General features: G+C 40.4%; 1 protein-coding gene and 1 long non-coding RNA gene across 4 annotated transcripts in view; one reads left to right on the top strand and one right to left on the bottom strand.

Moving 5' to 3' along the window:
- Positions 1-1,165: 1,165 nt before the first annotated feature.
- LOC107684642 (RUN domain-containing protein 3A-like) overlaps positions 1,166-13,589 on the bottom strand; it is a 16,811-nt gene continuing 4,387 nt past the window's right edge. Inside the window, exons 2-11 of one of the 3 annotated variants that reach the window (XM_016480947.1) lie at positions 5,518-5,633; positions 4,836-4,969; positions 4,574-4,659; positions 4,390-4,479; positions 4,151-4,231; positions 3,908-4,073; positions 3,524-3,681; positions 2,569-2,688; positions 2,380-2,477; positions 1,166-2,162 (exon numbers count right to left, since the gene is read on the bottom strand). In XM_016480947.1, the coding sequence (XP_016336433.1) occupies positions 2,020-2,162; positions 2,380-2,477; positions 2,569-2,688; positions 3,524-3,681; positions 3,908-4,073; positions 4,151-4,231; positions 4,390-4,479; positions 4,574-4,659; positions 4,836-4,969; positions 5,518-5,633 (1,192 nt within the window). In that variant the 3' untranslated portion in view covers positions 1,166-2,019. Of the gene's footprint in view, positions 2,163-2,379; positions 2,481-2,568; positions 2,689-3,255; positions 3,414-3,523; positions 3,682-3,907; positions 4,074-4,150; positions 4,232-4,389; positions 4,480-4,573; positions 4,660-4,835; positions 4,970-5,517; positions 5,634-13,589 lie in introns of all 3 variants that reach the window. The other 2 variants (XM_016480948.1, XM_016480945.1) reach the window with 2 other exon arrangements.
- LOC107684643 (uncharacterized) lies at positions 8,889-12,340 on the top strand. The gene is made up of 2 exons (XR_001633878.1): positions 8,889-9,155; positions 10,888-12,340. It is a non-coding gene; the product is annotated as an uncharacterized LOC107684643 (long non-coding RNA).

Raw genomic sequence — 13,589 nt, 5'->3', positions numbered from 1 at the left:
ATTAGGGGTGGGTCTCAAAGGCGACTCTCCCCGCCCACTTAATTAAAATTCATACTTTCCACAGAGTTCTACCATCAGCTGCACAATGCGTGATAGGTTAACAGGTCTCCTTAACTGAAAGAACATGGGGTTGTTGAGGCAAAACTGGAGTAAAATATTACAATTTAACTTTAGTTAATTTAAAAACATGTGTTTTAACCAATATGCTTTTTGATGGGATATTTAAGGTGCCAAACGTTGTTAAAGTGAATGTAAATATGATAGGAAATAAGTCGTCCACCAATATAGTTTTTTTCCCCTCAGTGGCTGATGGATAGATATAGGATTTACCCATATGCTGACTCTCAAATACATTTGTACACTCCTAAACTTCCCTCCCCCTATCAGTATGTTTTTTTTAATAGTTTAAGTTTTATATGTGTTCCCTCTTATCTTTGATACTGCTTGAGGAAAACTTTGAAACATGTATGGCCCTTATGCATGTATTCAGACAAGCAGGTGGATGCTATTTCTGACCAAGCCTACTTCTGTGCCACCAAAATTACGAAATAGCCGTTAGGTGATACACAGTACTGTAGTGCATTCCTTCAATGTATACAGATATGTACCCATGTAAGTATATACTTGATACATATGCACAAGAAGGGTGGGTGTTGACCACAAAGTGCCAGATTTCTTTGAAGTCAATATGAGTTGCCTTTTGCAGCTTGTTTTATTTCCATCATATTCTGAGTGAAATGGGATATTCAGTAAGAAAATGTAGTGCAGGAGTTAATATTATCCATCAGAAACTGATTGCTGATGTTTATTGTGAGTAAAACAGAAAATGTCTTACACTGCTTGTATCAACATGGTATTTGTATTATCATATGCTTATATTGCCTCATTTGTTTCTTCACATCCGATAATTCATTACCCTTCCTTCTGTAGAAAACTGGCAAACTCTGTATGTAGCATAAGCCGATTCTAAGTAGATCTATCATGTGATTTCTCTGTTTGATAATTTCCTGCAAAGCAAAGCCATTACAGGCAATATCCACTAGATGTCGAGTTCTCCCAGGAAGTGCTGTTATTGTTATGACTGCTGCTTGCCCTGACGCATCTGGGAAAAGAATGTGAGATTTATATGCTTTGAAATATTCATACAAACAAGTCTGAGTTGACATAACAAAAGAATCATTTATTACAATTCAAAACTGCAGAGCACTGCCACCGCATAACAAAATATACAATTATGTAACTGAAGAAACACAAGAAATGAAGCAACACTAATAAGAGAAACATGACAAAAGATTTGAATTTAATGACAACACTTGCAGTTACTTCCAGTCACATCATATAACTGTCAAAAGAGCAAGTACATCAAGTCAGCAGAGGCAATTACAGCCTGAATAAAGCGCATTTCACATGCAGATACAGGCAACAGCTTTTGTCCACTTCCTTCTCTGGCCTCTCACTTTCATTCCCTTGTATCTTTTGCTAATAAGCATATGAATAAGGTAATACATCTAAATCAGAGATTTGGCTGTGGGTAACATGACCAGATGTGCCACTCTGTATGTTCATGCTCATTTTAGATGAATAATGTATACTGAATAACTGCCAAGTCTTGAGTTTTGTGTATCACTTTGATCTACTTGTGCCTTTGGTGCTGGGAATTCAAGGACTAATGGGTTCAGAGCTAACAGAGATAAACTGCTGTGCCTTTGGGCTCTAATATCAGGCTCAGGGAATGACACTCAAACATGCTGATGAAGACTGTACTGAAGAGTGGAAGACGAGAGTGAATAACAAATTGGCAAGTAAAGATAGGAAAATAAGAGTGCTGGAGGGTTTGCCATTCATGGATTTTTAAGATCTCTTCACAAAAACCAAATTCAGATAAAACGCCTTGTGTATTTAATACATTGTTTCAGCTCATTGGGATCTTTGAAGGATGTTGTAGGACAGTTGTGATGTTTCTTGGAGGAAAGTACAGCTGAGACCGACAGTGTCTCGTTGGTCGGAATTTGGCGCCCCCTAGCTGGGAGACAGGGCAGGACTTGGCTCTGTGCTGATGTTGACCAAATACTCACTGGACTTGAGACTTGCCAGTGACTTACAGCTGGGTAGAGAAGCCAAAGAACCACATAGACCGAGCATAGAGGGAGTGTTGTCTTTAGCTGAAGAGAAGCGAAGAGAAGAGAAGAGAAGAGAAGAGAAGAGAAGAGAAGAGAAGAGAAGAGAAGAGAAGAGAAGAGAAGAGTCTTTAGCTGAAGAGAAGAGAAGAGAAGAGAAGAGAAGAGAAGAGAAGAGAAGAGAAGAGAAGAGAAGAGAAGCATTAATTAGTAATCAGTATTCAGACATGATTGTATTGTGTGTTAATCTGTGTGTTTTTACCTGCTGACCAGGCTGTGTCTCCATTCTGATTGCCGTCTTCCTTCTGAGAGTCAGAGTTCAAACTCACATCAACTGAGAGGTCCAAACTGTGAAAACTTCTCCTAAATCCAAACACATCATTTCATGACTAGATTGACTAGACTGAGTGGTGCTTTCCTGTGGGTCTTCAAATTTAGAGTCAGTGCTTACCGACGGAACAGCTTTACATTTCCTTGGTTGTTGGCGGCTTGTGCAGTTGTCCATTGGTTAATGAGTGGAATAGACAGTCCTTTTACCAAATGAGAGGACTCACAAGGAATGATGCCAGTGCTGCACAACGTACCAAAATAAAACCATTAGAGGCTTCCTTAGTAAAAAAAAAAAAGTAATATATTTAAAATACATTTATTTCATCCTAAGTATAGTTCAAAATTATTAACACATTTACTCACATATCGCTCGAGACTTCCTGATATAAAAATTATAAATAAACTTTATTTGGAGTACTACTTGTGCAAAACGCACATTTCTTCATATTAAGCCTAAAATGTGTTTTAATGTCACTATTAATGAGGATTGTATGATCTTTGAGTAATATCGGTCTTTAAATGTAAGATAAAGTGTACCTGAAATATACTTGCAATAGTTCCACTTTAGCACAATCAAATACTTCAGTACATCTTTAGTTGTTCCAATTTAGCAGACTTTAAGCATACTAGTTTTGTATACCAAAAGTACAATTTCAGGGTATTTTAAGCACATAAATATGTAAATGTATTAGTAGTATACTTAGCATGACATTAATGTATTTCAAATACATTTTAGTATATTAATTTTTCACTAGGATTCTAGTTGACACAAACGCGGAGGGTGTGATAGTGTGTGTGCAATGCATACAGTTGTGCTTGTAGCTCCAGTATAATGGCCTCCAGTTCTTTCTTCTCCTGTTGACTCTGGACCTGTAGTTCCTCTAGTTTAGCATCAAGATGCTTGTTCTCGGTTTCTACATTTTTCAGCTGGGATTCCCTCAAGCGGACCAATTCCTCTAAATAACCCTAAAATTACAGGGATTTATGGATTAGTATATGAATGCACTATTTCTTTTTCACTAGGATTCTAGTTGACACAAACGCGGAGGGTGTGATAGTGTGTGTGCAATGCATACAGTTGTGCTTGTAGCTCCAGTATAATGGCCTCCAGTTCTTTCTTCTCCTGTTGACTCTGGACCTGTAGTTCCTCTAGTTTAGCAACTAGCCTCTTGTTCTCAGTTTCTACATTTTTCAGCTGGGATTCCCTCAAGCGGACCAATTCCTCTAAATAACCCTAAAATTACAGGGATTTGTAGATTAGTATTTGAATGCACTATTTCTGCTTTAATCAGCTGTGTTTTAGAACATAGTAGCTGGTTTCTGTCTGATCCAAATTGGTCATTAGTTGCTAGAGCATCTTGGACCAGCAAGAAACCAGCTACCAAGTTAAGATGGATTTGTCAGTAGTGAACATGGTCAACCAAATCACCCAGTGACTGGAAGTCAAAAGCTCCCAATACCTTTTGGGCATAGACAATCTTGAATCTTTGCTCCATCTTTCGGCATTTGTTGCTCCAGGTCTCTTCGTCTGTGACCAAAGGAATGTAAGGATGCTCAGCTACACTCTCATCACTGGCACTGCTGTCCACACTGCGGCGGTCTTCTTCATCACTCAGGTAGTCATAGCTGCAGAGGCAGAAATTATATTTAAAAGGCTACTATAAGTTTTAGGATTTGTGTTTGGTCAGCAAATGAAAACCTACCTCTGGGTGAACTTCAGGTAAGGTGTGTAGTCGATCACTGCAGGTGTCTTTCCATCCAAAACTTCTCCTTTTAGACAGAAACTAATGGCGGCAAAAAAAAAGACAAACAGTCAGTATCATATCTCACTATTCGTATTAGTGCCACTAGTGTCAAAAAAATGACACATTCCTGAAAAAAACACATTCACGCTTAAGTTAGTGTCATTTGTGAGTTGTGAGCATGAATGCAGTGTTTTTACCTGAAGTCAATAGCACTGAGTCCAATTAGCATCCCTGTCAGAACAGTAGCCTCCTCCCTTAGCATTATGGCACCATCATCATAAAATCTCCTGCAGCGCAAATATAGATTTACAAATCTATTTAATGACTTTGAAATTATAAAGACAGCTGTCAAACTCATTGGAAAGAGAGCAGAGTTATAACCTGGTTGTCCGAGTGTCTCTTAACGCAGTGGCTACATATTCAGACAAACGCTTCTCCATCAAAGCTACACGAATCCAGGCTCGTCCCTGTAGGACAACGAGAGAGTAAACGGTTGCAGATAAAGCTTTGCTAGTGAAGCAGGATGGAATAAATCAGCACACCAGCATCCCATGGTAGGGACCAGCATCCATAACAAAACACATGCTATGCTAATCATCTCAGGAGTGTAAAGATAGAGTGCTTGAAGATGAAAGTGTCTTGCCTTTGCTCGTGACGTGCTAATGTTCTCAATGCTCTCAATGCTACTGATGCAGTTGTTGTGGACTTTACTGCAGGCCAGACGGATATAGTCCCAGAAACTCCTTTGGCCATCTGAACCGAACCAACCACCTGGACCTGATAAAATAAAAATCACCACATATTATTAGCGAGTACCAACACACATTGGGAATTAACTCCTCGCCATGGAGCTTTCACGCCACACATCATGTTCTCACACAGTGAAAAGTACATCGCGGAGCAAAGAGGAAACTGACAACACGCTGACAGACAAGACAGAGCAGGTTACTTTTGGTAGGAAACAAATTTTGCTTTTTTTAAGAAATTCAAACAATAAGTACCGTTTTGTGGCTCTTTAATGTGTCGTGACAGATCGCTGTAGCGCCTCAGTTCAAGCAGCACACGTGAACTGATCACCTTTTCATATTTACTAGTTAAAGCACACAATAAACATGAATGAACATCAGAAGGTATTTTATTTCTACTGCGGAAAGATGTCAATGCACACCCCTTTTCAAGTTTAAGTCCACCGTAGTTAATCTATAATCTCCTGTCTGATATGTTAGTCGGACAAAACGGTGGATTCTGCGTTAAGATTAGTCATACCGCCTGTCAATCAAGATCCCTGCTAAGGGTCAAAAAGTTTTAAAATATTAAACATATACCTTTGAAACGATGACTGAGGATGTGCTCCAAAATTGCTGCAAAGTTGATGAACTCCTCCGATGAGTCATCAATAGGCTCTGCAGTGTACTTTTCCAACAACGTCTTCACAGAGAACCTGAGAGAAAGAGAGAGGCAGAATATAGTAAGTTTAGTTATCTAGATATGCTACATAACATATTTGATTTGGAAAGTCCAAATTCATCAGAAAAACAAAACCACGCAGTGAAATACCACACTTCGCTAACAGTATGGTTTGCATCTTACAGACAGACACAAACGCTAGCATCGGTGCAGGCCCTGATCAATGCTGCCATTCTGGCTGATGTAAAGACAGGCGTTTTCGGGAGCCGTGCCACAGCGGACTGCTGAGGTCAATCCCAATTGTCTTGTGTGCTAGACAATGCCCTTTTGATGCCATATTCACGTTACCACTCCTGCCATCACAATTGGAGTCCTTGTGCCCCTGCCAACAGCTCTATTCTACTTGTCGGCGTGGAGACCTTTGTCCTTGCCTGGGTTCCATTCCATCCTCTGCGCATGTTGCTGTTTTTTTTTAAAAGCAACAGTATAGTCAGTGAATCTCCCTCGTATCCTAACACACTCACGCTCACTTTCCCCACCCACCCACTTGCTGAATTGGTGGTGTGATCTATTTAGGGCTGTCCCGATACCGTGTACAGTTTTCTCCCAGAACAGTCAAACCTGCAAGGCGCTGGTATGCTAGGACTCTAGCCCACTCAAAGGGCAGAGAAAACAGAGAGAGAACTGAGAGTCTGAAGACCTGACGACCTACATGCCTTCATGGGGAACACCAGTATTACGGAAGGGAAGACTGCCCTGTCTGTGGGCGACTCTTCAATAGCCCGGGGCAAGACTTCCATCACCATGGGCAAGTCCTCAATCACCCGTGGGGTCACCACTACCTCTATGGGCGACTCTACCATAACCAGAGGCAAGACCACCATCTCCCTGGGCAGAGCCAACTTCAGCCGAGGCAAAACTACAACCTCCTTCCGCAAGGCCCTCATGCCCAAGCGCCGGACCAAGTAGATGGAAAGAGGATCCACAAACGCTGAAACAATGACCAAGACTTCAAAAGCAAGAAAGAGCACTGAGAAGGACGAGACAACCGATATACAGCAAGAGGAAGACTCAAAAGCCAAGGCTTTTCTTTTACTGAGAAAGACCTGCTTTACAAGAGGGAAAATCAAACTCATGAAAAGCAAGAAGGCCATCTCATGGGGGAAGACGGTTCTTTCGAGGAGCAAGACCAAACTGAGGAAGGGAGAGACTGCGTTTGTGGTGGGTACAACTACAATCACTCACGGAGAGACTACTAGTTCTTTGAGCAAGGCCACTTTAAGTCAAGGGGAGAAGTCTGTCACTGTAGTTAAGACTTCCCTTAAAAGAGGCAAAGAGACGCAATGGAATCTCTACTGGGATTTTCATCTGTGACTTAAAGACACAAAAGTAACGGCAAACAGTATATGTACAGTATATGTGTATGTGTGTCCACAAAGATTAACTTTGTAGCAGAGCGTTTAAGCAGGTTGGATGTCTTGTAAGATGCAAGTGTTTGCCAGCTTGCTCTAGAATCGCACACAAATGCATTCTAGATGCAAAATGAAGTGTAAGTGTATCTAAAATTGGCTTGGAACTGAGCATGACGTGTTTGTCACTGAAAGAGAATACAGATGATTTTAAATTAAAGATTTGTCTGAGAACATGTTCAGAGATCAGACACCAATCTGGTTTTCATGAAGAGAACATGCATGCATGTGTGAGGGTGTGCACTGCCACAATTAGAATGACTGTTATTGTTGTTCACATGCAAAAGAGGGTCTAAGTTTAATAATGATCCAGAAGCCAGATCTGAGATTCTGTTTTGCAAGTGGAATTGTATCATTTGAGTGGACTAACCAAGTCATAGTAAAAGTTTTAACTTCAACCATAGCCTTACAATTAAAATGTGCATTGTTCATTCTTTGACTTCTTAATCTTACATTAAATGTAAAATCAACCAGTATAACAATTAATTAAATCAGAATTGTCAATAAATAGACCTTTGAAATGGTTAAAACATTGTTTAATGTGTCTATCTTTAAAATATTTCAGAGGGTTTGTTTCACTATACCTTAAGCTGGGCACACACTGCTTGTCAAAATATACAATGTGATCCAAATCAGATCTTAGGTAAAAGGCACAGCGCACTATAATGTTTCTTTTATGTCAGACTGTGCAATCATAGCCAAGACTTTGGACCCAGTTGTCTCATGGAGAGATAGTAGAAGTGGTCAGTGGTCAGTTTTAGATTTATTAACAAGAAGCCAAAATCTTACAGTGTGAACCTGGCTTTACCTAGTAGCTTGCACAATAAGCAAGCATCTCAAGAACTGGCTATATAGGAAATGTTTTCATTTTCACAACTGGACAGAACAGAACTGAACAAAACACTTCAACGATAACTTATTTGACTATACATTTTAGGGATCTGACATAACATAAACTCATGAAAGCAGACCACACCCTTGAGTCTCAACAATCTGTGTTGGGCAGTCAACACGATACCTTTCTCAAAAGCCATGTACAGTATAACATTGGATAGCGGTTCTAGGGAGGCACAATGCCACGGAACTGAGTGATGTCACCACCAGTTGTGTCGCTCAACAATGTGTTCTTCAGTGCCTTGCTTTAGTGACGGGACAATGCAGTCTACTGTCCGCTCTGCCCCCAGATAGAACTAAGGCCTCCTACGGCAGCCTCTGTCCATTCACGGCACACAGGGGAGGTATGTGGCCTTGTGGATCCCACGTTATACTGCTCAACAAGGGCTTTATGCTGCATGGGGGTTGCTCTCACCACGCTTAGCATTCTGGTCCCATCCCGACACTAGCTGTTTGGACTGTCACACCCAGCCAGACACTGTCTGTGTGCGTTGTGGGATGCGTTGCTGCCAGGGCACGCGATGAGCCATCATCACCTCATCCTGTAGAATCAGGAGAGCAGAAGCTTCCCAAGGGAGAGTTGAGAAAATTTAACCCTGAACGTGCTCCAGGTCAGGTCATCTAGGCTGGCTGCTGGAGGAGACCTCCTGGAGCTTCTCCGCCACCACCTTCGGTTCTGCCATGGGTAACACCAGTTTCACAGAGGGCAAGACGGCCCTCAGCCTGGGGAGCACATCGATCAAGAGAGACAAGACCAAGATCATGATGGGAAACTCTTCTATCTCCCGCGGGAGGAGCACAACATCCCTGGGCTCTTCCACCATGACCAGTGGCAAGACAAAGATCTCCATGGGTGGTGCCTCCTTCAGCCGAGGCACCAAATCTACGTCCTTCCGAAAGGCTTTTATGCCCAAGAGGAAGACTCTTTAACGGGGAGTAAGGCCAAATCTTTGGGGAAGGTCCAGGGTGCTGGGAGTGGGATGGGGGGACAGATAAACCAAGCTGGGAACAAATAAAATATAGGCATATATCACCAAAAGCTGAGGAAACATCATCATCAGAGCGTACCTTCTGTGGAGATATGTTATTGCATCTTGAATAATTTTTGCCATTCAAAACAAAAACTTTACCTTTTGGACCAAGTCTCTTTTTTGTTTACCTAATATTTCTCTTGGAATACATCCTGGATACAGGTTAGTAATTAATGAATCCAACTCCAAAGGATGATGGTTATGCCATGGACTTTTATTTGTAGCAATAATAAAATTACTTATGTGTAACCTAACAATTTAAATGGTGCTAATTAACATATTTCATTATGTTACATCGATATTCCAAGGTTCTACAAGGATCACTTATCTTGCCAGCTTGGATTTCAGTTTAGTCACCTGTAGTTGTTTGATTGTGGCTGTTTCATTGCTTTGTCATTTGACTAGAGCAAAATTTGTGCAACTGTAATGACAACCCAGTTAGATTCGTATACTTTAAACAACAAACATTCTTGAGTTTTGATTTTTTCTTTGGCTCTATGAATAAACCAAGTGGTGTTTTCCACAAGGGTAGGGCAATCCCATGCCCCGAGAACAATGCTAATTATTGCAGGAAGGATAACTCCCAACACCAGCCAACCAAATACCTTGATTGGACACAATGCCTGGCCACAAGGGCAGTAAAAACACAAGGATATGACAAAGTTTGACAACTCTACAATGCGTAAATGTAAATATTAAGATGTGCAAGTCTCTGAGGGTCAGCAGGGTGAGGGCTAAAATGCTCATAGAGGAATGTGGCAGCAAGACTGTCTTGGTACGATTTGACACTGAAAAACAAACGTGCAGCCACTTAACAAAAGGCTTTTGTGTCCTTGGTCTCGCCCACTTGGTAACAGGCCAAAAAGCCAGACCCTTCCATGAAATATTACTTCATAGCACTTGTTCTTAAGATTTTGTTAAGTTTTTTCAGGGCACCTTTGAGTAGACACTATGAATAACCTTCCAGTTCTGGATTGTCCTCAGCTTTTAAAGCCTACAGATTACTGGTTATAACTCCAGATTGTTTTTGTACCTCCTTCTTTCTGGTTATGGTTCTCTCTCCTATACTCTTTCCATCAATCATCCCTATTTCCCTGCTCTGGCCCTCCTCTCCCAAGCCTGACCAATGATCCTTTCACTACATCTCCCTCCCACTCTCTGTTTTGAACTTTTTAATATACTTCTTTCACCCCCTTCTATCACCCATCCTGAAGGCAGTGCCAGCATTGTCTGCTAATTCTGGATAAGCTTTCCCACCCTTTCCATCCAATAATTGCTCTGTAAAAGTCCCCCCAGAGAGACTGGAGATTGAAAATACTTTTAAAAAGTTCACATGAACTCAAATGACCGTGACATCTTACAGACAACAATATACATTTCTTACTATAACTGGAGGATAGTTCAGTGGGTTAGGTATGTGCTGGGAAGCTAAGTAAGTGAAAATGATTGTTTGTGTATTTGTGCATTCAGCCTCGTTGCTCTGAGTTAGAAGTTAAAGTTGATCATGGAAGAACCAGTCAGAGGTCGCTGAGCTGATGCCAAGACATGTTTGGTAAAATAAATATGATTTTGACATGTTCCTAGGAAACCAGATGGTCAGAGAACTAGATCTTAAGGATGGAGATGAAAATATAGCAATTGATACCCAATTCCAAACCTTTTAAAAATGTCTGTATAACACTGATCCCCAGCACCTTTAAGAGAAATAGAGAAAAGCTCATTTAAGATAGAACACATTATCAAGACAACTATGTCCTTTTGAAAAAATGTCCCATAAGACATCATCTACAGTGACTTCTGTACATCATTTCAGATGAAAAGTCATACACAAAACTAAAGCTGTTGATTGTACTATTCAAAGACTGACACTGAATTCAAATGCTCATCCTTGCAGAGTTCTTGAATCATCGGAGTCCACACCTTTACATTACTAGCTTCAGCTGTCTGGAAAACTTTCTCAAGGAGATGAGCAAAACTGGCCATTCCATTATATTGGAAAGTCAAGACATGGGGACATCAACAAGAGCCTTTCTTTTACCGCTGGAACTCTTACCTCTCGACTTTGACCTGGGAGGCAGTCATCATGCCCTATTATACACTGCATCATGTCTTAAACTTGCCCTTTATCAATGATGATGTTACCGCCATTCACTGTTACAGATCTCATGGTTCAAAGTACTGAGCTCTTGCCTTGTTACATGGAAACAATGTTTGGAATACTCTTTTATCCAAAACAACTTACAGTGCATTCGAGGTATCCCATTAGTAAAAACCAACCGACAAACGCGTAAACGTATTTTGAGTGCCCTTACATCGAAACCTTTATTTATCCCCTCTGAAACTGACATTTCTTTAGTCTGAGTGTAAAAACTGAAAAAGTAGAAAACTGAAACTGTGTAAACTGTGTGACTGTCTATAGTTATAGCATGTCAGAGATCCAGACTGTGTGTGTAACCACTGAAAAAAGCAGCAGAAATGCAACATCACTAATGTTTCGATCTTAGCGCAGAACAAACTCAGCTTTGAGATAAGTGAGTAGGTTATGGGGAGTGAAAAATAACCATGTTTCTGTTGGTCAGAACCCTTCTCCACAATGTCAACAGCTCTCAGTTTCAACAAAGATGCTTTAGAGAACTATATTGGTTAGATTTGCTCCTGATTTCCAGACTTTCAAGACTACTCTGCCCAATGTGATTTAGGGGCCAAATTCAAACATGTCCGTGACCATTTCAACCTGGTTTAAAGGTCGCTGAAGACTGAACAACAACTTTCATTAATGGGCATCTCACTGTGGACTGAGAGACTTGACAATGGGAGTGAGGGTTTGATGATTGAGAGTGAAGGAAATAAACATAATGGTCTCCTGATCTCAATGTACCAGAGAAATACAGACACATGAGAGAAGCACGTGAGGTTTTAGCTATGCATCTCTCAAAGCACCAAGTAATCTGAGCTAATCACGGTCCAATTAAGCAGTGTTCGAGATTTCTTTGCTAGCAGCCATTAATGAAGATTCAAAAATCTTTTTTTTTTTCGTCAAGTCCTTCGTCCTGTGTAACTTGTCATTTAATGTTTCAAACAGATCTGGCATGGCCATACAAGAGATGTGGGAAGAGGAGAAAGGCCTCTGCCCTTTTCAACAAAACCGTCTTTGTGTTTATAATAATCTGTGAGGTCTGAAGTCCATTTTTGTAATTATTTCTTGTTCATTTTTCCACACTGCATTAGCATAGCATGTGTTTCATGTGTTTAACAATTCCTACATTATGCCATCCAGATGGTAGAACCTTGGAACGTTTGGTTCTAACCACGGTGCTGTATACTTAATAAATATGTGCTGACATTAATGAAGATCTATGTTCATGTTGTTCTCCATATATAATCCCAAATTTTTTTTATTTTTTTGGGAGAATTAATATTAACCCTTATAGAACCCATATTCCTATATACTACAGGCAAAGAGATGGGGATGATGATGTCACAACAGCTCGCCACATCACAATCATCTCTTTGACTGCATTTCCATTATGACAACACAATGGTGCTGCTGTCCCAACAGGAGTGACAGTGTTCTGTGTCCATTCAGCAACTGTACATGGCCTATGGGGCGCCCCCAAGCATGAATTATTCAACACCCACTTAATGTGCTGTACCAACCGACTGGTAAAGTGCAGCTCTGGTGCAGTCCCACACAGCCCTGCAGAACTGAATGCAGTGATGGAATTCGGTGTGTGCCTCATACGCTTCAGCCATGACTCACCTACACACATTACACAGTGTGCTGGGACAAAATGTGCATGTAGCATTGCAAGCGTACAAAAAGTGGCATTGGACTGAGACTGAGTCAAGGTCCTTACGATGTGGATCTCCTGAAAAGGGCTAGAAAACATACACTCTTAAACATAAAGGCTCCAAAAGGGTGTTTTTGCAGTGATGCCATAGAAGAACCATTTTTGGTTCCCCAAAGAACCTTTCTGTGAACAGTTCCTAAAATAACTATTTTAAAGAACATTTGTGACCCTGGACCACAAAACCAGTCATAAGGGTCAATTTTATGAAATTGAGATTTATACATCATCTGAAAGCTGAACAAATGAGCTTTCCATTGATGTACGGTTTGTTAGGATATGACAATATTCAAATATATACTATTTGAATATGGAACTATTTAAAAATCTGGAATCTGAGGGTGCAAAAAAAAATCTAAATATTGAGAAAAGTTGTCCAAATGAAGTCCTTAGCAATGCATATTACTAATCAAAAATTAAGTTGATATATTTACAGTATATAGGAAATATACAAAATATCTTCATGGAACATTATCTTTACTTAATATCCTAATGATTTTTGGCATAAAAGAAAAATAAATAATTTTGACCCACACAATGTATTGTTGGCTATTGCTACAAATATACCCGTGCTACTTATGAAAGATTTTGGGCTCCAGGGTCACATTTTAAAAATATAAAGAACCTTTGACTATAAAGAACCTTTTCTGCATTTGAAAGGTTCTATGGACATTAAAGGGTTCATATGATGTGATTTCAATTTTTCCTTTCTCTTTGGAGTGTTACAAGCTCTTGGTGCATAAAGAAG

Source organism: Sinocyclocheilus anshuiensis, unplaced genomic scaffold (genome assembly GCF_001515605.1).
Source record: "Sinocyclocheilus anshuiensis isolate Anshui unplaced genomic scaffold, SAMN03320099.WGS_v1.1 scaffold573, whole genome shotgun sequence".
Classification (NCBI taxonomy): Eukaryota; Metazoa; Chordata; class Actinopteri; order Cypriniformes; family Cyprinidae; genus Sinocyclocheilus; species Sinocyclocheilus anshuiensis.
Note: the sequence above shows the minus strand (reverse complement) of the source record. Positions and strands in the feature narration are given on the sequence as shown.